Source organism: Mastomys coucha, unplaced genomic scaffold (assembly GCF_008632895.1).
Source record: "Mastomys coucha isolate ucsf_1 unplaced genomic scaffold, UCSF_Mcou_1 pScaffold5, whole genome shotgun sequence".
Classification (NCBI taxonomy): Eukaryota; Metazoa; Chordata; class Mammalia; order Rodentia; family Muridae; genus Mastomys; species Mastomys coucha.
The window spans coordinates 1,133,880-1,159,720 of NW_022196911.1; the positions used below are offsets into that span (position 1 = coordinate 1,133,880).

At 47.9% G+C, this 25,841-nt stretch overlaps 1 protein-coding gene across 3 annotated transcripts; it reads right to left on the reverse strand.

Moving 5' to 3' along the window:
• Positions 1 to 7,853: 7,853 nt before the first annotated feature.
• On the reverse strand, positions 7,854 to 25,760 carry Zbtb2 (zinc finger and BTB domain containing 2). Of its 3 annotated transcripts, none has more exons than XM_031352702.1 (3): positions 25,633 to 25,760; positions 15,337 to 15,521; positions 7,854 to 10,873 (listed from the first exon to the last, which is right to left on the reverse strand). In XM_031352702.1, the coding sequence occupies exons 2-3, from the start codon at positions 15,507 to 15,509 to the stop codon at positions 9,502 to 9,504; spliced, it is 1,545 nt and encodes a 514-aa protein (XP_031208562.1). In that variant the 5' UTR covers positions 15,510 to 15,521; positions 25,633 to 25,760; the 3' UTR covers positions 7,854 to 9,501. The 3 variants fall into 3 exon arrangements, with proteins under 3 accessions (XP_031208562.1, XP_031208564.1, XP_031208563.1); XM_031352704.1 differs by lacking the exon at positions 25,633 to 25,760 and adding an exon at positions 25,115 to 25,233; XM_031352703.1 differs by lacking the exon at positions 25,633 to 25,760 and adding an exon at positions 25,101 to 25,225.
• Between the last annotated feature and the right edge of the window lie 81 nt (positions 25,761 to 25,841).

The following is a 25,841-nucleotide window of genomic DNA, read 5'->3' on the forward strand; positions in this document are numbered from 1 at the left end:
GACCAGGCTGGCCTCGAACTCAGAAATCCACCTGCCTCTGCCTCCCAAGTACAGGGATTAAAGGCGTGTGCCACCACTGCCCGGCAAGTGGCTCATAGATTTGAATGCTTGGTCCCTAGTTGGAGGAACTGTTGGGGAAGGATAAGGAGGTGTGTCACTGAGCGGGTGGACTTCTGGTTTTCAGGAATGCGTGCCACAGTCCCAGTTAGCTCTCCACCTTGTGGTTGTGTCTCAAGATGTAAGCCCTCAGGTACGGCTCCAGAGCCATGCCTGCCTGTCTGCTGCCATGCTCCCCACCTTGATGGTCATGGATTCACCCTGTGAAACTTAAGCACCAATAAATCTATAAGTTGCCTTGCCCTTGGTGTCTCTTCACAGTAATAGAAAAGTGAGACACCAGCTAATAACCTAATAACTAGAACCTAACAACTTAGAACCTCTTTCTTCAATTCCCCAAGAAAGGGTCCCATGGGGTATGCCTCTGGTCCTAGCTTTTGGGAAGCAGGGGCAGGAATTATACTTGTAGGACAGGCTGGGATACACAGCCAGTCTAATGAGGGCATTTCACCTCTTGAGCCTCATCTGGGATCCTGGAAATTCATCCATGTATTTTAATTATGCCTACCCACCATCTACAATCAATACATCCCTCTCCCAACATTATTATCTACCCTTCCCTTTCTCCTCTGCTCTGTTCTACTCTGCCCTTTTTGTAACTTATTAATTGCAGTTAGTACTGCCAGTGTGTATGGGTGTGGGACTGTCCGCTGAAACTTGAACAATATCAGTGGCCACACTTCAGAAGAAAAATGACTCTAAGATCTCTTCTGGGACTGGAGAGATGGATCAGCGGTTAAGAGCACTTCCTGTTCTCTCAGATTACTTGGGTTTGGTTCCCAGCACCTACCTATAGCACCTTCACAATCACTCAAAACTCCAGTTGTTGGGGGCTAGGGAGATGGCTCAGCGGGTAAGAGCACTGACTACTCTTCAGAAGGTCATGAGTTCCAATCCCAGCAACCACACACCACCTGTAATGAGATCTGACGCCCTCTTCTGGTGTGTCTGAAGACAGCTATAGTGAATTACAGAACGAGTGGGGCCTGAGCGAGTTCAATTCCCAGCAACCACATGATGGCTCACAGTCATCTGTACAGCTACAGTGTACTCATATGCATAAATAAATAAATCTTTAAAAAAAAAAAAAAAAACTCCAGGGCTGGTGAGATGGCTCAGCAGGTAAGAGCACCGACTGACTATTCTTCCAAAGGTTGTGAGTTCAAATCCCAGCAACCACATGATGGCTCACAACCACCCGTAATGAAATCTGATGCCCTCTGAAGACAGCTACAGTGTACTCATAATAAAAACAGTTGCAAAAGATCAAATGTTCTTTTCTAGACTCTGGGCATGGCATGCAAATGGTGCACACATAGACATATAGGTGAACACCTATATATATAAAAACCACTAAAAATATATCAAAAGAAGAATCAGGAGATGGAGAGATGGCTCAGCAGTTAAAAGCACTTTCTGCCCTCCAGTTTTCATTGCCCACATTGGGTGACAACCATCTGTAACTCCAACTTTAAGGTATCTAATACCACCTCCTGCCATCCACAGGTACTTGTGCACATATGTGCTTATGCACATAGACATATAAACACATACACATAATTTTATTGTTTTAGAGAACCAACTAAGTACTGATTGTGTTATGGGAACTGAGAGGGCAAAGAATTAAGTTCTACATTAGAATTAAGCTCTACATTAACCTGGACACAGAGGCATTGTGGAAGCAGTGATTTGGGAAAGACCCAATGTGAGATGCCCATGAGATTTTCTGAATTAGTTGTCCCATGACTGTGAGCAGATATATGACACCAAGAAAATTAAGGGAGGAAGGATTGTTTTCAACTTCTAATCAAAGAATTGTGGTCTAGCCTGGCAGTCGTGGCACACGCCTTTAGTCCCAGCACTTGGGAGGCAGAGGCAGGCAGATTTCTGAGTTCTCTAGGCCAGCCTGGTCTACAGAGTTCCAGGATAGCCAGGGCTACACAGAGAAACCCTGTCTCGGAAAAACCAGAGAGAAAAAAGAATGTGGTCTGTCCTGGGGGTGTGGTGGGACGGCTAGTTACTCTGTGGCCATAAGAAGTCAGCAGTTGGCAGCTGGTTATACTGTGGGCATCGGAAGCTAACTAGTGCTTAGCTAGCTTCTCTTTCTTTATTCAGGCTGCAATCCCAATCAATGAGATGACCAACACTCAGGGTTGGTCATCCATTTTCCAGCAAGCCTGGAAACTCCCTCAAATACAAACCCAAGGTTGTGTCTCCTACGTAGTTCCAAATCCACTTAAACTGCCAGTATTCATCTTTACAATGTCCAAGAGTAAAACAAATGTAGAAGCCAGCAGCAGAATATATAGGTCTCATAAACAGAAGAGAATTTGGAATAGAGGAATACCAAGAGTTCTGTTATTGGAGAAAATGATAGCTTACAAAAATTTCTGCAGCTTTTGAAGGGAAAGGTAAGGGATTAGTGAAATTCAAGGTCTTGTACATGCTATACAAATACTGTACCACTGAAATGGTAACTATAATACCAGCTCATTTTATGGCTTTTTTATTTGAGCAGCTGAGATTCAGAGGTGTGGACCACCATACACCTGGTTCCTTACAAAATTTCTTTAAGCTTATCATAGAAACTTTGGCTTGGTGCTATCCTGCCCCCTCCCTTCTCATTCTTTCTCCATCCCTTCCTTTGCCCCCTTGTGAAATTGTAGCTGATTTTGTGTAGCAATTTCCTCAGAAGAGGCAGTCTACCCTGGAAGCCCAGGAAGTAAACAACTCAGGAGTTTCAGGATGTCCCTGAAACTGACCACACTCAATAGGCCCCTCCCTCTCCAAGCTTATTATTTAACCACTAACAACTGCTGGGTGACTCTCAAAGCACCCAAACTTCCTAGAAGAGGCCCAGAATAACTAAGCTACCTAGAAGAGACACTCTGGGACCTGTGGGGCTGCCTGTAGTTCATGCACGGAGTTTCAGGGTTTACTCATGCTAAGGGAAAGCTTCAGTGATAGAGTTGTCTTTGAGACCTTTCTTCTCCTGTAAATAACCCCTCACTCTTGTAAGTAACCCTAATTTGATCTGTTGTTGCTTTACCTATCTAGGCTGAGTAGATATTTACATTTCCCCAGGAATAGTGTCAAATAATATCTGGCCTCAAAGTCAAGATCTCTATGCCCTAATATGGAGGGTCTGGTTGCCACACAGGAATATACCACCCAACTGAGACAAGACAAGCCGTACTTAGAACTTACTGGTATTGTTTTGCAAAGAGGGATTGGAGAGATAGCTCCACAGAATTCTTTTCTTTCAGTTAACTGGACTTGAGTCAAGTTCCCAGCACCCATGTGGGAGGAGGAAGAGAGAATTTATAACCACCTATAACTCATGCTCCAAGGGACAGAATGTCTTTCTCTGGCCTCTACAGGTACCACACACATGTGTGCATTCTCTCTCTCTCTCTCTCTCCCCCCTCTTCCCCTTTCTCCTTTCTCCTCTCCCCCACCCCCCATACACACACACACACACACACACACACACACACATACACACACACAGAGATGGAATGTAAAGACTGAATGTACTAATATATCACAGTATTTTTGTTGTTGTTGTTTTTTTTGGTTTTGGTTTTGGTTTTTTGAGACAGGGTTTCTCTGTATAGCTCTGGCTGTCCTGGAACTCACTCTGTAGACCAGCTGGCCTCAAACTCAGAAATCTGCCTGCCTCTGCCTCCTAAGTGCTGGGATTAAAGGCCTGCACCACCACCGCCCAGCTCACAGTACTTTGTTATAAAAATAAGAAAAACACCAGAAGCCTTGTGTGAGGGAGGACACATGAAGTACTGTTACCTTTCTGAGTAGTTTGATAGTTTTGGAATAATGGCTTTGATCTTCCTTATGGTTATTTGGTATGCTTCATTTTCTTTCTTTTTTGGGGGGGGGCATGTTTCGAGACAGGGTTTCTCTGTGTAGCCCTGGCTGTCCTGGAACTCACTCTGTAGACCAGGCAGGCCTTGAACTCAGAGATCTGTGTGCCTCTGCCTCCTAAGTGCTGGAATTAAAGGTGTGTGCCACCAAAGCCTGGCATGCTTTATTTTCAAACACTGTCCTCTCAGAGGTTAAACCCTCTCCGTAGCACCTGATTTTTTTTTCTTCCTTATCCTGATTTTTTCTCTCTCTTTTGGTTTGTTTGTTTGGTTTTGTTTGTTTGTTTTCACCAGGAGGCTCATGTGGGTAGGAGACTGCTGAACTTGCAGGGTCCTCTGATCAGTTTCCCTACCGATATTCATGGCTTTGGCACTCTCAGCCACTGTCTGGCTGTCTGGCTGTCCCCAGACCTTTGTCTGTTGTGGGTATCTCTGTGTGTAACTGAAAAGAGAAACATTTTTTTTCTTTTTTTTAAAAGATTTATTTATTTATTATATGTAAGTACACTGTAGCTGTCTTCAGACACACCAGAAGAGGGCATCAGATCTCATTACGGGTGGTTGTGAGCCACCATGTGGTTGCTGGGATTTGAACTCATGACCTTCCGAAGAGCAGTCGGTGCTCTTTCCCGCTGAGCCATCTCACCAGCCTGAGAGAAACATTTTTAATCCACTCTTTTAAATATTTATAGAAAGATGGTAAAGGATGAAGGAGTGGGAAGCCTTCCGCCCCAGTGATGGTGGGGAGACCTGAGCTTCGGGCAGAGCCTCTGGTGCCATGCTTTGCCTGCTTTTAGACAGGGCTTGCTGTGTATACCAGGCTGGTTCTTGGGAGTGCTGTGCCACCACACCTGGCTCTCATGCTAATGCATCTTCCCCACCTTACCTTCTTGGGAAGGGTAAGACCAGGCTACCCCTTGGAAAATTTAGTGATCTGTTACTTTGCTTTTTCTCTTCTTCCTCCTACCCCATCGCCCTGTCCTTAAGCAAGGTCTCAGTTTACCCCAGGCTAACCTTGAACTCACTCTGCAGCCCAGGGTTAGTTGGAATACCTAGTGATTCTCCTACCCCATCCTCCAAGGTGTCCGTCCGGCTTTTCTTTGTTTCTGTTTCCTGACAGTTTTACTAGTAGTTCTGACTGGCCTGTAACTCCTGGTCATCCTCCTGCCTCTGCTTTCCAAGTGCTGGCATGTGCCACCATCCTCACCTCTTGGACTACAATTCTTATTAAGTGCTCAAAGATTAAAAGCGCATCTAGACTGAGAACAGAAAGTTTTGAACGAGCCCCAGAGCCTTCAAACTCCTAAAATTCTGAGAACTTCAAGGAAGAGAAGAAAAGACTGTTATTCTACAACAAAGATGACCAGGAATCCTGTGCTGCTCATAGTATGGCTACCAGCACAGTACCATCTGGGAATGTCTGAGCCATGATTTGGCTCCGGGTTGGGGTGTCATTCAGCTAGTAGGACCTTTGCCTAGTATCTGGGTTCTATCTCAAGCACCATCATAAGCCAGATGCGGTGGCATGTGCCTGAAATTCCAGCACTCAGCAGGGGTAGGATAGAGGAATCAGGAGTTCAAGGTCATACTGAGCTACTTACAGAGTTTGAGGCCTGCCTGAGTTAAGTGAGAATTACCCCCACCCCACCATCAACAACAACAAAAGAAACAACAAAAGGAATTTAAGGGTTCCACCCTGCATAGAGTGACCCATATCCTTTCAGGAGTAGGGCCAACAGTCTTTCTGCTCAAGCCTTCTAGAGAGTTCTGTGGCATGGAAAGTGTTTCCTGTGGATCCCTTGTCAGCTACATTTGGGCTGTGGGGAGGGGGGCGTCCAGTGTTGTAGCATTGGTATTCCTACCTTTTGTCCCTGTGTGTGTGTGTGTGTGTGTGTGTTACAGATATATAATTCCAAAGGCAAAAGTCAAAATCCTGGGACATTTTGTGTTTCAGGATTCAGACTATGTAAGATTTTTTAGAAAGGCAGCCCAGAGCTGGGCAGTGATGGCCCATGCCTTTAATCCCAGCACTTGGGAGGCAGAGGCAGGCGGATTTCTGAGTTCGAAGCCAGCCTGGTCTACAGAGTGAGTTCCAGGACAGCCAGGGCTATACAGAGAAACCCTGTCTCAAAAAACAAACAAACAAACAAAAGAGAGAGAGAGAGAGAGAGAGAGAGAGAGAGAGAGAGAGAGAGAGAGAGAGAGAGAGAGAGAGAGAGAGAGAGAGAGAGAGAGAGAGAGAGAGAGAGACAGTCTAGGAGATGGAAAGATGGCTCAGCAGTTAAGAGCACTGGTTGCTCGTCCAGAGGTCCTGGGTTCAATTCCTGGCAACCACATGGTAGCCCAACATCTGAAAGGAGATTCTGACACACAGGTGTACATGCAGAATTAAATGATATTTAATTCATATCTATTAAATAAATAGATTTTTTAAAGGGACAGTCCATTATATCAGAAACAACATGGATGTTCCCTTAAAGGGACAGGAAGGATCCAGTGCAAAGCCCAGAGAGATGCTTCATTAAGAGAGATGGCTTAAAAGACTAAGATGGGGCTGGAGAGGTGGCTCAGTGGTTAAGAGCACTGACTGCTCTTCCAGAGGTCCTGAGTTCAATTCCCCGCAACCACATGGTGGCTCACAACCATCTGTAATGGGATCCAATGCCCTCTTCTGGAGCGTCTGAAGACAGCTACAGTGTACTAACATAAAATAAATAAACCAATAAGTAAATCTTTAAAAAAAAGAAAAAAAGATTAAGAGAGCTGTCACAGGCAGGGTAATGGGGAGAGGAGTTGAAGAGGAGCCTCTTAGAGCAGTTCTCAACCTGTGGGCCACGATCCCTTTGACAAACCTGTCTCCAAAAGCATTTACCTTATGATTCATAACAGTAGTACAATTACAGTTATGAACCAGCAATGAACATAATTTTACAGTGGGAGGCACCACAAGGACTATATTAAAGGTTCGGTCACAGCCTTGGGAAAGTTGAGGACCACTGCTTTAGAGAAATGCCAAAGAGAGGCCAGCCTGGTCTACAGAGTGAGTTCCAGGACAGCCAAGGCTACACAGAGAAACCCTATCTTGAAAAACAAACAAACAAACAAACAAAAAAGAGAAAGAGAGAGAGAGGTCAAAGAAAAGGTCTTTTATATTCCTTTGGGGGAGGGCAGTGCAAAGTTGGACACAAAGCAGTTTAGTTTAGGATAAGCTATGTGACAAGGAGCGTGGAGGAGCCAGGTACTGGGTAGGTAAGTAAAAGGGTGTAAGCAACCCAGAGCACAAACTAGCACAGCTTCCCAGAGTGTGTGTCTACGTAAGCATTTGAATATAAAGAGGATGAAACGGACCTCTCCACGGTTAATAATCTAGCTTCATATTACGCCTTGTGTTATTCTTTGGCAGCGCCCTGTGTAAAGACAGTTGCTCTGATGATCCACACTGTCCTGTCAGTCTGTTCTGACGTCTTCTGGAATCTGGAATTCTGGAGTCTCACAACTTCATGACCCAATGCGATTATAACCCCCTCCCCTCAAAAGATTGATTGATTTACTTATTGTGAGTACACTGTAGCTGTCTTCAGACACACCAGAAGAGGACATCAGATTCTATTACAGATGGTTATGAACCACCATGTGGTTGCTGGGAATTGAACTCAGGACCTCTGGAAGAGGTCTCTCAGCCATCTTTCCAGCTTCTATAATGTTTTCTTTATCCGCAGGAACAACAGCACTGTGTGGGGAAACTGCCCGAGGTCTATCTGACAGGTATACATCCAGCTAGAATGACTCTTAATGCAGGGCTTCCATATTCCTGTGTTCTTTAGGTAGACAGATAAGCAAGAAAACAATCACATGCCCATTTAATTAAATGTTTATTTAATGAAAGGATGTACAAAAACTTACAAATCTGCCGGGCAGCGGTGGCGCACACCTTTAATCCCGGCACTTGAGAGGCAGAGGCAGGCGGATTTCTGAGTTGGAGGCCAGCCTGGTCTACAGAGTGAGTTCCAGACAGCCAGGGCTACACAGAGGAACCCTGTCTCAAAAAACAAAACAAAACAAAAACAAAAACAAAAAACAAAACAAAACAAAAAAAGAAAAGAAAAAACTTATAAATCTGAGAACTCAACTATACATATAAGAGGATGGTGGGATATTCAGTTTCTAACATACATGTAGGGTATAGCTATGCACTACCCTCATCCTGCCCCTTAGTCCTCACTTCTGGCTCCTGTTGCATCCTGTGAGACCACTTTCTTATTGGCCTAAGGGAAGATTAATGGGCAACTTTTCACGCTGTTAGGCCAGTGGGGAAATTTTTAGGTGTTGACAAAAACTGGAGGATATACAACAAAATCAATTGTGGTTTTCCTCCAAAAAGATTTTGTGTCCTGATGTTATTTTTGATGCTTTAGTAGATGTTACCAGTGAACTATGGGATTGCAATTTTTAAATTTTTTGGTCAAGGTTTCTCTGTGTAGCCCAGGCTGGCCTCAAACTAGCAATCCTCCACTCCCATCCCCCTGGTACCCACTCCTAGTGCTGGGGTAATAGGTGGGCACCACTGTGCCAGGCAGCATCAGCTTTCACCCTCATTAAAGTTTCACTTTCAGCTCACAACTTGCCTTGTGTGGTACGTAACTGCAGTGCGCACAACTGATTTTACAGGCACTTGGCTAGTTCAGACACAAGCTCACCATTGGCCGTTGCTGTTCAGAAAGACATTCTACAGAATTGGGTTTTCAAATGTGATTTTAAAACAAGTGTGTCAGGAACCAAAACACAGCATCTTCTTGTTCTTCTTGGAAAGGGGCCAGCCATGGGGTAAGCATGTGCACCAATCTCCCAGCCTGGAGCAAGTATCCATAGCCATTCGCTTGCATACAAATTCATAGCCTGTCAGGTTTTATCCAAAAATGAAGATTGCCATCACATTATTACTCTTTTGCATTTGTTAAAGTCGTTCTCTTAACTAGTGATTTTCCTTAACTGGACATAATCTCAAAGGATACATTCTGAAATCAGACACCTAGAGGACAAATATTAAAAACATTCTCTCGGGTTTAAAGTTTCCCCACACCTTCTAGATTTGCATAGCAGAGCCCAGCTTTATCTCTAAGAAGCATGCTGTATTTTCTGACTTTGTTTCTTTGAGAAGGAAGACTTATTACCCAGGGACAGTCATAATTTTAGCTTACCAGATTATATTCTAGTTGTTTTATTATATACTCTTAATTAATTCCAAGTAGGTTTTTAAAAATAACCTAAAACTCCTCAAAACCTATTTCTTTATAAGTACTACTGACCATTATCCTTCCAATATCCCCTGAATTAAAAGTAAATATAGTCCAGGTTTATAATGCACAAAGCCTTACAGAGATGGGGCTGGGAGAAGGGGCGGGAAAGAGGCGGGGCCCGTTTGTATCATGCCATGGAGAAACTGTCCCAAATAGGGGAGAAGATTCTTTGTAAAAATGACAGTTTTTAAAAAGACAAGTAACATTCAGTCTAGTAACACAGTTTCCTGTTCCTTTTTGATGGACGCTAACACGGTGTGGTCAGGTTCAGTTACTTCTGAGTCCCCACTGCCCAGCAGGACTGACCGCCCCTCGTCCAGGGCAAACACGTCTGAGTTCTGGCTCTGGCAGGAGTGTTTGACCACCTCATTGGGTGTGGAAAACGTCTTGTCGCACAGGTTGCACTTGTAGGGCTTGTTGGCCTGCACCAGCATATTGTCCATCTGACTGCCTTCCTCAAACGTGCAGAGTTCCAGCGTCTGCTTGTCCACCATGGTGTAGGTATCGATGCTCTGGTTGAGGCACACGTGGCGTGCAGCCTGGTTGGCCCTGCAGAAGCTCTTGTCACAGGTGCTGCACTTGAAGGGTTTGCCCGTGTGAATGTACATGTGCTCGCGCCAGTGGCTTTTCTGGATGAACTTGCGGCCGCAGATCGTGCATTCGTACTTGCGCCTCTTCACTTCCCTCTCTTGGTCTGCCTGCTCCAGGTTGTCGATATCCGCAATGTCTGAGGGTGGTGGTGTCTCCGACTGTTGCTGCCCATCGATGATGGGGGAGTCGGAGATGTGCTGCAGCTCGCTGTCGCTGATCATCCCCGCCTCCGGTACTTCCAGAGCATCCTTGCCCAGGTCGGCTGCATTGCTGCAGAGCGACAGGGGCCCACGGCCTTCCCCCGGCGGGCCTGCAGTGAAGGGCACCCCGGTGTGGATCTGCAGGTGCTCCCGCAGGCTGCTTCGCAGCGTGAAGCGACGGCCACACAGATGGCAGGCATAGTACTTGGGGAAGCTTCCATTCCTCTTCATGATGCTTGGTTTCACGTGGGCGATAGTAAGGGATGATGGCTGCTCGTCAGAGGAAGAGGCCTCTAGGTTGGTCTCCTCCCCGGGAGGAGGGGGAGGAACAGGTGTGGAGACAAGTTCAGGTGACAGCGAGGTCTGTAGGGGGTCAGCGGGGGTCATATTTGTCCGATTCACCTGGGCCAGGTTTGAAGTCAGCTGGGATAGCTGCGAGGTTTCTGGCACAGGCTCCTGGTTCATCCTGGATGCCTGTGGCCTAGGCTCCCGCCCAAGTTTCTCAGGCCCTAAATTCATCTTGGTGGCTTGTCTCAGTTGGTGGTCTGCAATCTGAATGCCATACAAGGATGAGGCCAGTGGGAAGACCTGCTCAGGATGGGAAAATGTGCCTTGGCTGGCAAGGCTGGCTTCCTGGATGAGGGGGTATGCATGCAGGAATTTGATCCCTTGCTCTAGCCTCACAGGGTCGATGAGCTGTGGGGCCATCTTCCCGGTGTACATCAGGTGGAGCAGATAGCTGAATATGTCAGGCTGTATGTCAGTGGGCTTCAGGCGGACACATTCACTGAAAGAAAGGAGAGAGCCGTGAGGAAACACCAGCCTCTGACTGAACTGGAAACAAAGCCCGAAGAATAGCTTAGACGCTTGCAAACAAATGACTGCACTGACCGAGTCTAGTCACACACCCAATTCAGAGCTCAGCAGGACAATAAGGTAAGTAAAAGAATTTATCTGATTAGAGAGCCTTTAAAGCTGTAAAGTGACACAGGAGGGTTGGTAGCACAACAGCGCGTATGAGTAGGGCCTCTCTGAGTTAGGAGACCATCCCAGCCACTTTCCCGGGGCTGCAAGGTGGCCCTGGAGAGCAGCGTGGGGCCTCACCATCCTGCTGTGGGCTTTACAGCCTTTCTAGCAACTGCTGGTAATCCTTGCTTTACAGGTGGTGAGGCCCATGGTGTGCACCTCAGGGTTGGTGAGTGGTAGGGCTAGGACTGCTTAATTCCAAAGTCATGTGAAGGTCCCCCAGAGCAGCTGTGGGACACATGCTGTGTCTGATCAGTCCCCTCTGATAAGCAGTAAAGTGCCTGCAGACAAGGTGGCCCAGCTGGGCTGTCTACCTTTTAGACTGATGTCACTTCAGAAGCAGCGTCCCCTAAAGGATACTTCGGAGCTTAGAGTGAAGGAAGAAGTGGGGACCCTCCTCAGACCATCACTACTGAGAGAACTTCTCACATCTCCAGAGGCCAATGAGATACATATCTCTGAAGTGGAGGAGGCATACGAGATCATCCATGAAGTACATATATTCTATGCATTTCAGAAACAGTTTCCTTGAATGTCCTTAGAACTTATAATAATTTTCATTATATAACTTCTTGGCATTAAAGATATTTTTGGCAGGTTTAGCTATTATGTTCACTGTTTAAATCAATTATCTCTCACCATGCTAAAATATTAACATCATACCCCATCTTCTAAATTTAACATTTTATTTTACTAAAATAAAAATAGATGAGCTAGGCATGATATATAATCTCAGCACACAGAGGGATGAGGCAGGAGGATTGTCTGAACTTCAAGGCCAACCTAGCCACAGTGCAAGACAAAGGAAAAGAAAAAAGAAAAACAGAAAAAAGCCTAACGTGATTTTAAGATTGCCTTCTAGACTTCCGACGGGACATCTCTATCCCTGGATGGGTATCACCGTGTATGTTTCATGAAGACTTAAGATTCCATACACTTAACTACAAAATACCAGAGTCAAGCATAAAACCCAGCACCCAGCACCAGGGTATGGGAATGCAAACCTAATGCTGTTTCTTAAAGAGAGAGAGAGAGAGAGAGAGAGAGAGAGAGAGAGAGAGAGAGAGAGAGAGAGAGAGAGAGAGAGAGAGAGAGAGGAAGAGAGAGAGAGAGAGAGAAGGAAAGAGAGAAAGAAAGGACAAAGATTATTAGTTCATATCTTCACTTCATCTTTTCGCTCTCGAGCTATCTGAGACAAGGTTTCTCAGTGTGGCCTGGAACTCACAGAGACCCAGCTCCTGCTTCCCAGTGCTAGAACTAAAGGTGCCTGGCACCACTGGCATCATCAGGCAGAGGCTCAGGAACTCAGAGACCGAGGCCCCCAGAGATGCTTATTTTTCTAGGAGATGGACGTGGTCCTCAAGGGGGAAAGTACAGCCGGGACTTTGTTCCAGCATTTCTGGTCCTGCCCAGCTGAGCCCCTTTCCACGGGGCTTTGCAGTTGCTCACTGTGGTTGAATGGCCCAATCTGTTGATTGCTTGGAAGTTGTTACTGACAGTAAGCCTCTACAATTTAAACAAGTGTGTACAGTTCCTGATGATGCAAGGACAGAACTGGGAAGCCAACACCACATACACTGCAGCCAGGCCTACAAGGAGTGAGTGCTGGGCTCTTGGGCTTGGCAGCACTGGCAGGATACCACTGGCAGGAAGCCAGGAGTCCTCGGGGTAGCCCAGCCAGCACATGTGCGGACACATATCCGTAGTTTCTTCTGTGCCATTTCAGCGACTACTGGGGGCTGTTTGGACTGCTCTTCCTTCCTATCCACTCAACATCTTAGGGCCCAACTGTCACTTCTCCTCTACAGTATACACAAGCAGTCCCACCTAAGCTCTGAGGTGCTCACATCTGTCAGGCAGAAGGGCAAAGGGAGTGTTAGCACACCCACAAATAGTAATTCCACCGTCAGTTTCTCCTTCACTAGAATTCTAGAATGAGAGTTTTAAATGATACTAAACATTTTTTTTTAAATGGAGACAGGGTCTCAATAGGTAGAGCAGGCCAGTCTTGAACTCACAGTGCTCCACTTGCTGCTGCCTCTGGATAGCTAGATTAAAGAAAGGCACAGGCCACTACACTCAGCATGTTAGTCTTACCTTAAGTTTTATTTTTCAGTGTTTATTCTACAGAGAAAAGCTAGAGACACCTAGTGGTGACTAAAGGACAGGAATGGTTCCATCTTTGCCTAGAGGTAGATCAGGCCAGCGCCTCTGCCAGGAGGCAGGAGGAGCTGCTCAAAAGCATGCTGCTCTCTGCTTTGTTATGACAGCAAACCTGAATTCTGCACACAGATGTGGACAAGGATGGTCACCAGGTGGGTGTTCTCAGCTACAAAGACACATCCCTTTGTTAGAAAGATATTTGTTCACTGCCCTATACTTAAAATAAGGGATGTTTTTTGCATCTAATTAAAAACCCATTACATTGTCTTTTACATATGCAAATTAAAGGCATTTCTTTTTCAATATCAATTAGTTCACTATGTTGAGATTAGATGCTGCGAATAACATCTTTAGCATAAGGATGTTAAAGGATGGTGAGTATATATATAAATTTGTTTTGAGATAGCATCTTGCTAGTCTGTAACTGACAACGTTCCTGCCTCAGACTCCCAAGTGCTAAGATCACAGGAATACACTTCCCATGACCTGCTCAGAGGAATCATTCCCAGTGTTCACTGCTAAGGCCCCTGCTCCTGGCCTTCTGGCTCCTACTGATGTTTACCAAGTGGCTACTTGATGCCTCAGCCATCCTTGGTGGTGGTGGTGTAGTGGATCTGTAAGCCTCACTGCTTTGCCACTGTCAGTAGGAAGGAGGCGAGTCTACAGATGGCGATTTACAAGTGTGCAGAGGTACTCCTGCGTACAAGTGCACAGAGAGTAATTTGGAGTGAACGCAGAGCTCCTGAGGAGGCACAATAGTCATCCTTGATGATTTTGCCCACTTGACTAGGATAAGGGCAATGAGGGAGTGGGCAGGGAGCGGGTAGTGCGCCTCTGTGGGAAGTTGTGGACAAAGTCGTCTTTAGGGACACTAATCTGACAGTGATGTGGGCCATGGAGGGAGCAAGCAAGGACAGGGCAATGGGACATGTGCTGAAGAGCTATGGTCTAGGATTGGTGAGATAGGATCTGAAATAGATCTGAAGCCCAGGTTACTCCAAGATGAAAACGGGCAAGCCAGGAGTCTTTTTGGAGAGAGCCTTGTAGTTCAGTTTTATTCAAGCCCAATGAGAAAAATAGAGTGAGGGTAGTCAGCTCTAAATGACCAACAGGCAGCCAGGGTGGGTTTCTGTAGCTAGAAAGATGGAGGCTAGAGCTGAAACTAACAAGCTTCTACCAGCCAAGGAAAGAGAGAAGATGACCTGCCTGCCACAGACAATGTGCAAAGACAGCAGGGGCTCAGGAGGCCCCAGGCTGGTGCCCCATACCCCTGGAAGAACAAAGGCCATCTGGTCACCTTGAGGGCTGAGGAGGACAGGCTGACGGCCTACAGGACAGCAGTGTTCTGGTGGAGAGCTGTCCTTTGGAACATGACTGCAGTAGAGAGAGGAAACCACAGTGCAGTGGACATGAAGAGTGTGGGATGAGCAGAGCCCTTAGAGGTGCAGGTGCCTTTTAAAGAAGGTTCAAGAAGAAAGAACTGGGCCCTATACCCAGCTGGCCAGGTCAAGGGCTGTCTTCTGCCCAGACTGGGCAGGGGTTGGGTTGAGGGGTGAGGATGAGGTGGGAGGAAGGGGATAAGGGAGAGGAGAGATTCTTTTCCCTAAAATATTTAGGAGAAATAAAAAAAGATCAGCAAAGACAGAAATTTTGCATTAGAAAAGAAAAAACAGAAAGTTTGTGCCCTCCCGCTCCTCATTTGAAACTAAGCAAAGGGGAGCCAGGGGATTGGGCCTGGAGGAGCAGGAGGGCTCACTGCCAGGGCCCACTGAGGTCTCCTGGCTGTCTTGGCCAATCATGGGTGAGACTCAGGCAGGAAGGCAGTTTAGAGGGCGAGGGGCTGCGTGGGACAGGTTAAGGAAGGTGATTCTCAAGTGCTAATGAAAGTATTAGTAACCAAGAAAGGCAGGGGACAGTTGGGGTGACAAGGGAGTAGGGTGGGTGCCTAGGTCCTGGGAGAGGCAGAGAGACCCATGATCTGAATGAAGGCAAAGAGTGGGGAAAGGGGCCCAGCATCAGGAGGGCTACAGCCCTTAGAGTATTATCAAGCACTTTAGTTACCTGGTCTGATGGACAAACAACATCTTAAAGTAATTGGAGAATGAAGCGAGAACTGATTTGTGTGCCTTGAAGTACACATCGCCGATTGCAACCGTGCAGTCACACAGGAAACCAAACTCTCGCTGAGCGTTTAACTGCTGCAGTAGAATAAGTCCATGGTTGGTCAAATCCATTTTTTAAAAAATCTGCAAAGTAAACAATTTTTTTTTTTAAGAAAGGTGTTCCACAAATAAGAATGTGTCCTAACGTTACAGTAATGTTCACAGCTAACGTGTCACTAAGGCTAACATGTCAGGCCTCGTTAAACATGGAACATACATCAATTCATTCCATTTGCTCAACAGTCTCAGGAACAGGACCTATTTTCAGATGATGTCATCTAGGGCAACTCAGGAGGAGGAAACTGCTAAGGCTGGAAACAAACCCAGGCAAGAGTACCTTAAGGATCAGTCCTTAAAGGATCCCCAAGGCAGATAAATACTAATGATTCTGGAGAACGTGCCCAGTCCTTCCCCGGGACTCCTCCTCCTCTACAGGCAGCCCCACAGAGGCTTGCATATCCATTAGCAATGGAGCTGCGCCTCCCTTTTGTGGAAGAGGAAATGGATTTTGAGACTTGTAAGTAAGCCACCCCAGGCCTTAGAGAAGGCAAAGGCATCCAAATTTAAATCTGAATGCGCCTACTTCAGATTCTGCTCTTTACATTATTCAGTCACCCTACCAAAGTCCTGAGGACTGAGCTGTTTACGGTGAGAAGCTGCCGGAACCTGCCGGGCTCAAGGAGGGAGTCCCTCCTTCAGCACACCAGGAAAGCCCACTGCAGGGATGGCATACATTTCTCCAAGAGTCAGAGCCAGGCTTAGAGTGCACAGTCCCCTCCAGCAACACCCAACGTGTCAGGTAGAAAAGATAGAAATCAAAGTCTGCACCCAGAAAGAGAAGAAGCAAACCTATAATGTACAGAACCTGAGGAGTTTATACCAAAGCCTCCAATAACTAGTAAATGAGTCTGGTTGGTAAGGTGTAAAATGCATCAGAAATAAAACCCCCAAACCGAATCATGATTTCATACACTAGCACTGAACATGGAAATGAGAAACAACACCACCACAATCCAAATAATGGAATACACAGGTAACATACCAAGATGTGTAGGAATTCTATGTGGAAAAATACAAAGTGCTAAATCTCAAATTTTCCATAAGATTTCTTTCTGTAGACAGACAAGATTGTTCGAAAACATGTGGAGAGGCAAATAAAGGAAGAAGAGTGTCTTCAGATAAGAACCAACAGGTGGGGAAATCAGGCCTCTTCACTCAACCCAAGATGTGTCAGCAGCACAGAACTCCAGGAAGAGACGGACTGTGACTTCAATAGAACCTGAGATGGGGCTGGCCCACAGAAGGATGCAGGATGGAGGTTTGACAGGGCAGCATACATAATTCCCATGGACAGTGCTGGACCAGCTGAACCTCCAAAGGCAAGGGAGAAAGACAGACCCTTGAGTAAGTCTCCCACTTTCACACAAACACACTAAAAAAATGATTCATGGCCTTAAGCCATAAGGCACACAACAAAAGGATTTTAGAAAAAAAAAATCTTAGGGATCTACAGAAGGGGGAAGAGGTAAAATTACAAGTGTTGGCTCTGGGAAGTGTTCTGCTAAGGACTTCACAACTCCTCTGAGGGTCAGTACTCAGAAAGTAAAGAAAATATTCTGAAACTCAATATACAAAACAAATTAGGAAGCAAGCAGGATGGGCTTGAAGAGGTCACCAAATGGGAAAGAAGGGATACGAGGCTAGACAGTGCTCAGTGCTGCCAGCCCCCAGGGAGACAGAAACAGTGTCAGTCTGCAGGGCCACATCTCACTGGCTCACATGCTGTTGAAGACACAGGGGAACTGGCTCCTGCTGCTGCTGGCAGCATGAGATGGCACACATGGCCTGGGGACTACATACAGCTCAATGGCTACTCTGATATGTTTATTCCAAGAAACAAAAATGTAATTTTACACAAACCTGTACACTGATGTCTGTGGTGATTTTACCAGAAACAACCCAGCTGTCCTTGAGTTGCTGGCTAGTTGGGCTGTGGAATGAGCCACTTAGTCATTGGAAAAGATGAATCCCAGCTGGCCTTGGTGGCCAACACACTCATCCCAGCATTCAGAAGGCTGAGGACTGGCAGTGTAAGGCCAGCCTGGGCTACATTGATACTCTGTTTCCGGAACAAAACCAAACCAAAATAAACCAACCATTGCAGACCTAGAAGAGTGATTTATGCTCACAGAAACACAGCAAAGCACAAAACTCACTAATGCTTTCTTTGATAGAATAGCCACAGAATTTAGAGAAATGGAGAACAGACTTGCCATAGAGAGGGGAAGCAGGAGGGTAGTGCTACAAAAGGAACGAGGACACCTGTGGTGACAGAGATGTCCACAGATGCCAAGTGTCAATGTCAATATTTTAGTGGGCATGTGGTACAGCCCGGCCCATACAGTGTCTCCTAACTGAATGTGAAGGACATGAAAAACTGCCAAAGGCAGAGCGTTTTTCAACGCAGCAGCCAATTGTGTGACCTCAGCTGTGTGGTAGATCTGAAATGTTGCATGCCAGTGCTTCACTGCAGCCGGGGTTGGGATTTACTGCAGGAGTGCTTCATGCAGCAAAGGTAAGGCCTAAAGTGCCTCGGCTCAGGGGTGGCCACTCCATAATAGAAAATGCAGCATCTGCTCTTTACAGAAACCTGCGGTTTAATCAGGAACCGTGATTCGATGTTTCCTGCCACATTGCCTCAGCATCTAAGGAACAGGCCACTGCATCTCTAGACTGTCAGTACACCTTAGAATGCAAGATTGTAAAAACAAAACAATACCACTCTGCTGTCTGAGTGGCTGACTTAAGTTTCATTAAAAAACAAAACACCCCCCCAAACCATAAGTTTACCCTGAGAGATTATGACAGGACTTCCTATGATTTCTGAAATGGCCCTGAGTATACTTCTGCCATTCCTCATTCTCTACGCACTTGGGTGAATTAGCACACACAATACTGACAGTTATAAGGTCAAAAAAGATTGACGAACTCAGAAAAACATCTAAAAGAACCCAAAGTTAGACGAGCCATTTCTCCTTTGTCTGTGATATTGGGCGGCTGTTGTCCTATTAGCACCCCTCGCACCCCTCAGACTCTACCATTTCGTTTCACACTAATGAGGCATTGGAGCTATGGCTACTAACACCTTAAATCAAGGAAATGGCAAGAGAAGTTAGGCAGCTGGCTCAGGCCACAAACCAGTAAGTTTAAAAAGTAAGGTCGCTGGGCGGAGGTGGCACACTTGGGAGGTAGAGGCAGGCAGATTTCTGAGTTCGAGGCCAGCCTGGTCTACAGAATGAGTTCCAGGACAGCCAGGGCTACACAGACTCTGTCTCGAAAAACCAAAAAAAAAAAAAAAAAAAAAAAAAAAAAAAAGGTAGGGTCAACCATGGTTCCTTGTGTTAGCATCAGGACATCCAAAGCCTGTGGCATTACATGGGCGGGTCCACAGACCTATTGCCAGGGCAACAGCCACCATATTCCCAGAATCCATTGGGCTCACCTCCCACCTTTACCTGTGGCTGCTACGTCACAACCCATATAGATGTGTGTGTGTGTGTGTGTGTGTGTATGGCCATATATATATACATTCCTCCAGCTCTCTCTCTCCTCTCTTTCTGCACCACTACCCCCACCCCCTCTCAATTAAACCTCTTACATGTGGAACTGTTTGGGCCTAGTGTGGTATGTTCGGAAGCGACCCGCCGCTCCAACACATCACCTTGGATTTTGTTTGTTTTTTTGAGAAAAACTCTTACTTATCCCTCAGTCTCTCTCCCTCTCCCTCCCCATCTCCCTCTCTCTCTCTCTTTTTTGGTTTCTCGAGACAGGGTTTCTTTGTGTAGCCCCAACTGTCCTGGAACTCACTCTGTAGACCGGGCTAGCCTCGAACTCAGAAATCCGCCTGCCTCTGCTTCCCAAGTGCTGGGATTAAAGGCATGCACCACCACCGCCCGGCGCCCCCCCCACCCCCCCAGTGATTTTTTTTTTTGACTGGCATGTGCCAGTCACATAAGATATAAGGCTGTCTTCAGCTTGATGATCTTTATAAAGTGTCTAGCTTATTCTAAAATCCAACCACTATCAAAAATTCTGTCTTGGGCTGGAGAGATGGCTCAGTGGTTAAGACTGCTCTTCCAGAGGTCCTGAGTTCAATACTCAGCATCCACATGGTGGCTCACAACCATCTCTAATGCCTTTTCCTGGTGTGTCTGAAGACAGCTACAGTGTACTCATATACTTACAATACATAAATCTTTAAAAAAAAAAAAAATTCTGGGACCTGGTGAGATGGCTCAGCGGGTACGAGCACTGACTGCTCTTCCAAAGGTCCTGAGTTCGATCCCAGCAACCACATGGTAGCTCACAACCACCCGTAATGAGATCTGACGCCCTCTTCTGGTGTGTCTAAAGACAGCTACAGTGAATTACGCTGGATTGAGCGGGGCCCGAGCGAGCGGGGCCGGCAGAGGTCCTGAGTTCAATTCCCACACATATGATGGCTCATGGCCATCTGTAGAGCTACAGTGTACTCATACACATAAAATAAAATAAATCTTAAAACAAAACAAAACACTGACTGCTCTTCTAAAGGTCCTGAGTTCAAATACCAGCAACTACATGGTGGCTCACAATCATCTGTAATGAGATCTGATGCCCTCTTCTGGAGTGTTTGAAGACAGCAAACAGTGTACTTACATAAAATAAATAAATAAGTCTTTAAAAAAATATTCTGTCTCTTACACCTGTTACCCTCACATTTGGGATGCGGAGTCAGGAACATTTTGTGATCAAGGAGCAATCAGACAGAAGAAGCGTTCGTCTTCACCTAGGCCGCTGCTTGGTGAGACAAGATGGTCATTCAGACACTTGTGGATGAGCTGCTGAGGGATGGAAGAGCCCTTCCCTAGGTCTTTGGTGCTGAGGTCATTATGGGCTCTTAAGGGAACTCGGGGCTCCCTGCCATGATTTTTTTTTTTTTGAGACAGGGTTTCTCTGTGTAGCCCCAGCTGTCCTGGAACTCACTCTGTAGACCAGGCTGGCCTCGAACTCAGAAATCCTCCTGCCTCTGCCTCCCAAGTGCTGGGATTAAAGGCATGCGCCACCATCGCCTGGCACCCGCCATGGCTCTTATTCTACAAGCTCCACACGGGGCTGCCTCATTTCTAGTCACCAACGTGAGGAGGGCCAGTGGACGTAGAGCCTGGGACCTTTGCTCACACTGCTTTCGGAGAAGCTGTCTGCTCGCATGTGCACTCAGTTCATACTGGCGTGCACTCATGCTCATGTGGTCACACCGCAGACCCTGCCTCAAGCTCTGCTGGTCCTGAGCCATCCTGATGCTTGCTGAGAGCGGAGTCTACCACTGCTAGGTGCCTAGGAGGCTGTCTAGCGTGGTGTTTCCCATCTGCTAAACTAAAACTACTAACTAGGAGGGAAGGGAAGAGGTCAGCTCCAGCCACAGTTCCTTCAGCTCTGACCTAGCCTGGTGAATTAGGAGAAAAGTGTAGCTTGTTTTTTTTAAATATAAAAAATTCCCATCAAATTTAATGTGTGCTTTAGGTTGGAAGCTTTTCTCAATTTAAAAATGTGGGGTGATGTTTCCCTACACATTAGGTTGTGACCAATGCTTTAGAGTTTACTAAGAGCCTAGAGGAATGCTAGGCAGAGAGACAAGATTGCAAGTGGGTAAGGTTGTAGTAAAGGATTTCAGCTCTTATCTTTGCAACAATGGGAAGGGGGTCTGGACAAGAGAGAGGCTGAGGGTGGGTGCCCAAAGAGGAGGGTGGGAACAGATTAGAAAGACGCCTGGGAGACGAGGGTGGAGAAGTCAAAGTGGCCAGAGGCTTTTTACTGGAAAAGCTGGGTAGGTCTCAGGTGGGAGATGAGGCCAAAATCTTAGTTTGGTGGGAAAGAACATGTTCCATTTGCAAGAACTCTGGGTTCTCTAGGATGACATGGAAGGGATGCAGAGTTCTGGCCAGTCTGGTCTGGGGCGTGAAGTCTGAGGGTCTTCAGAGAAGCCAGACTACTTGACTTAAGAGCTGGAGCCCTTAATTGTGAGCGAGCAGTCATGGCATTGTATGGCAGTGGTTCAAAAGGGCCACGAGTGGGTCAGGACTCAAGCTTGTTGCCGTCTTGGTATATGGTGTTTGGTCTGTGTGCAGCCCGGCCTCGCTCTACAGGACGTTTCTAAAAGTTTTACCAGTGCTAGTCACAAAGCCAGCAATGAGCCTGCACACTTTACACGTATAAGGGGAATCCTCAAGCAGTCTTGGGTTAGCCCTCAGTTGTCAGAGTTCTTGCCTAGAATGTATAAAGCTTTAGGCTTGATCCCCATATAAACCTCGTGTAGGTAGTACATGCCTGTAATTCCAGCAGCACTAGGAAGGTAAAGGAGGACTAGTCGTTCTCCAACACCTACCTATCCCACCCCATTCTTCAACTGAGGTCAAGGCCCTGATTTTGATACTGGACACTTTCTCAACAACAAAAAACACTCCCCTCATCCACTTAACACAACAAAATATAACTTAAGAAAAGAAAGAAAAGCTATTTAAGAAAAGCCGCGTGGGGGCTCTGAGCTGCTGTAGAGCTCTGTATGTAGCACTTGCAGAGGAACTGGGTATGGCTCTCAGGGCAGTTCAAAGCCATTTGTAACTCCAGTTCCTGGGGATCTAATGCCTCTTCCTGGGCTCTGCAGGCACTGGCGTATATGTGGCTCACATGAACTTATGTAGGTACGTGGTAAAATAAAAAAGTAACTTGTCTCTCCTAAATTAGAATAGTGAGTCTCTATGGAGCGCGTGCTGATCCTGCGTTCACTGTGTTCACCAGGTTGCTCTCAAGCCCAGAGATCTGCTGTCTCCACCTCCTTCTCTTGGTGGGGGCTGGGGTGAAAGGTGTGTACATCACACTTGGAAGAAAGAGCATTTCTTAAGAAGAAGGTGTTTATAGAATGTCTCCTTTATGGACTTTGTATATGTACAGTGTTTTCTTAAGTGAATCCTGAGATCAGGTCAAAAGTAAAACTACATTTTCCAGAACCAGTTATAATGATTGTTAAGAATATTTAATGGCAGAATTTTTTTTTTTTTTTTGGTTTTTCAAGACAGGGTTTCTCTGTGTAGCCCTGGAACTCACTCTGTAGACCAAGCTGGCCTCAAACTCAGAAATCCACCTGCCTCTGCCTCTCAAGTGCTGGGATTAAAGGTGTGTGCCACCACCGCCCAGCGACCAAGGCAACTCTTACAAAGGAAAGCATTTCATTGTGGGCTTGCTTACAGTTTCAGGTTTAGTCCATTATCATTAAGGCAGGCAGATGTGGTACTAGAGGAGCAAAGAATTACATTCTGATCTGCAGGCAGAGAGAGCCTGGGCCTGCCATGAGCTTTTGAAACCTCAAAGCTGGGGCTGGAGAGATGGCTCAGTGGTGAAAAGAACTGAATGCTCTTCCAGAGATCCTGAGTTCAATGTGCAGCAACCACATTGTGGCTCACAACCATCTGTAATGGGAACTGATGCCCTCTTCTGGTGTGTCTGAAGACAGCCACAGTGTACGCATATACATAAAATAAATAAATATTTTTTCCCCCAAGTCAAGGTTTCTCTGTATAGCCCTGGCTGTCCTGGAACTCACTCTGTAGACCAGGCTGTCCTGGAACTCAGAAATCCACCTACCTCTGCCTCCCAAGCGCTGGGATTAAGGGCGTGCGCCACCACTGCCCAACAGCAAATAATTCTTAAAAAAAAAAAAGAACCTGAAAGTGCATCTCTGGTGACAGATTTACTCCAGAGGCCACACTTAGTCCTTCTAATTTTCTCAGATAGTGTCACTCCCAGGTGACTAAGCATTCAAATAGATGATTCTGTCAAGAGCATTCGAGCCCCCACAAAGGTCTCGGGAAATGAAAAATCTGGAGGTCACTGTACAATTTATGTAATTTAACATAAAAAACTCAACCAGTTCTCATTCTGTGATTCGGACATGTCTAACATTAACATTGCTGGAGTATTTTGGTGGGAGTTTTGCACCCATTTATAGACACATTCTTTGAAGCAGAAGCTTAAAAGTGGGCAAGGAGGCAGGAACAAGGGGACAAAGGTCTCTACCACCCAATAGTGCTTCTTTCTGTCACACTTTCCACTTTATATATGATTTCAACAACAGGCCAGTTCCTTAGCTAGGAAAAAAAAAAAACGAACATGGAATCCCAAGTTTACTAAATGAGAAACAATGTCATGCTTAAAAGAACTAGGGATAAATTTGCATTCTTAAAAATTATCAAGGTCTCAAATATCCTGAGCAAACTAAAGCTGTTACTATGAATGTCCCCATCCCCAAATTTGATTTTTTTTCTGTTTGTAAGAAACCATAATAATGAGAATTAAAATGTCCCAGGTTTGTAGACCAAGCTGGCATCAAACTCAGAGATCTGCCTAGGATTAACACACTGGCAAAATGTATCAGTACTAATTTCATGCCTCTTAGAGTAAAATGTTAGTTGCACACGTGCTTTGGTCTGGTGGTCGGGGTATATACAGACAGTGTCAACCACGAAGGACACAGACTACTCAAGACATGTTCAGTCCATCCCTTATGCGAGCCCCAAATCCACTCTCTTTTATGCCATATTTTACTAAAACAATACACTCTGAAAATGAATAGAATCTTAGCGCTCACGCTAAGTGGGTTAAAAGTATTGCATGATGATGGTGGGAAAGAATAATAGAGACTGGGAGAGAGGAGACTCCCCCAAGTATAATTAAGTTGCTCGAGAAGTTGGGTGGAAGTCCTCACAACAATATTTCCGCTCTTCCTGCTCGGCTGCGCGATCAAACTTGCAGGGAGACTCTTTATAATCCACTACCGCCCCAAAGCAACAAAAAGCCTGCACCCTCCACAGCTTCTAATTCACTATGCCATGCATTCTGATCTGCGAACGAACGGTTTGGGAGCTTGTGTGCTTAATCCCGCCAGCAGCCGCCTAAAGCAGTTAGGCTCGCCTGCTCTGACGCTCCTAGCCCGGCCCCGCAGGCAGAGGAGGGCGCGGCCAAGACCCGCCCAGGAGACCTTGGCCCCGCCCCGCGAGGGAGGGGGCGGAGCCGGAGGACCGGCGCCCCGGTCCCGCCCCAGGGGCCGAGGGGAGGGGGGGGAGCGACGCGCTCAGGTCGCGCCGCTCGCCCGCTCGCCGGCTCGCCCCTCCCTTAATGCCCCGCGCGCGCCCCGAGTCCCGCGGCGCCGCACACAATGCCGACGCCTACGCCGCGGCGCGCGCGCGCGCGCGCACCGCCCCGGCCGGCGCCACGGCCCCGGCGCCAGGGGCGTGGTGGAGGGGCGGGCGGGCGGGCGGGGAGGGAGGGGGGAGGGGGAGCAGCGCGCGCGAGAGCCGCAGACAGCGCGAGACCCGAGGCCGGAAGCGCGCGTGCGCGCCCCCGCCCGCGAGCGGGAGGCGGAGCCGGAGCCGTAGCGACAGCAGCTGTAGGAGCCGCTGCAGCTGGGAGACGCGCCAGAGAGGCCGGGCCTGCTCCGGTCCGACCGGATCCCTCCCCTCCCCCTCCCTTCTCCCTCCCCTCCCCCTCCCAGCCACTTCCGCAGCTCGCGGCCCGGCCGCCGAGGCGCCGGAGACGGACCGCGGCGGGAGGCGACGGCGGAGTACGCACCCGATGGGCCCCACCTGGCGGGGCTCCGGCGCGGGACCGCTCCCCCGGCAGCCGCCCGCTCCGGACGCCCTTGGCCGCGGCGGGCAGCAGGGACCGGCGACTGGGACCGGAACGCGGAGCGCCCCCTCCCCTTGCGCCCGCCCTCTCGGCTTCCGTCCCCTCCCCCTCCGGCGAAGCCCCGGATGGAGCGGCCGCGACTCGCCGCCGCCTGGCTGCCGGGATGGTTTTGTCAGGCGGCCAGAGCTCCCGGCGCCAGGCGCAGTCGCCGCACCCCCCCCGACCGCCCGCCCCGCGGGCCGCCCCCGCCCCGGCCCTCCCCGCCCCGGCGCCCCTCGCGCTCGGGCCCGCCTCCTGCCTTCGCCGGGAAGCCCGGGGACGGGAGTCATTCGTCGGCCTTTGTTGCCGCGGCCGCTGCCGGAACCGTTTGCGAGCTCCGGCGGGCTCCCGCCCCTCCCTGCTGCCTGCCTCCCGGAGCCCGGGCCGGGGGCGGCACGTGGGCCCCGGGACGCGGTGGCGGTGCGCGCTTGCTTACCTGTCGCCGGTGCGGCCTCGGCGGGGCGTGAGAGGGGGGGGGAGGCAGAGCCGGGCGGCCTGGCCTAACTGTCCCCGCCGCCGCCGTCTCTGCCCCGCGTTGCTGCTGCCGCTTGCTGCTTGCTGCTGCTGCTGCTGCCGCCGCGGTCGGTGTCTCCGGCGCGGCGGCGGGCGGCGGCGGCGGGGCTTTTCCTGTCCGGTTACGTTAAG

What these genes read in the sequence shown, in the direction of transcription:
- Zbtb2 (XM_031352702.1), bottom strand. Translation starts at nt 15,509, where the DNA reads ATGGATTTGACCAACCATGGACTTATTCTACTGCAGCAGTTAAACGCT. An exon ending in TTGTTTGTCCATCAGACCAG is followed by an intron (nt 10,874 to 15,336) that starts GTAACTAAAGTG and finishes CCTTTCTTTCAG; the next exon opens with TGAATGTGTCCGCCTGAAGC.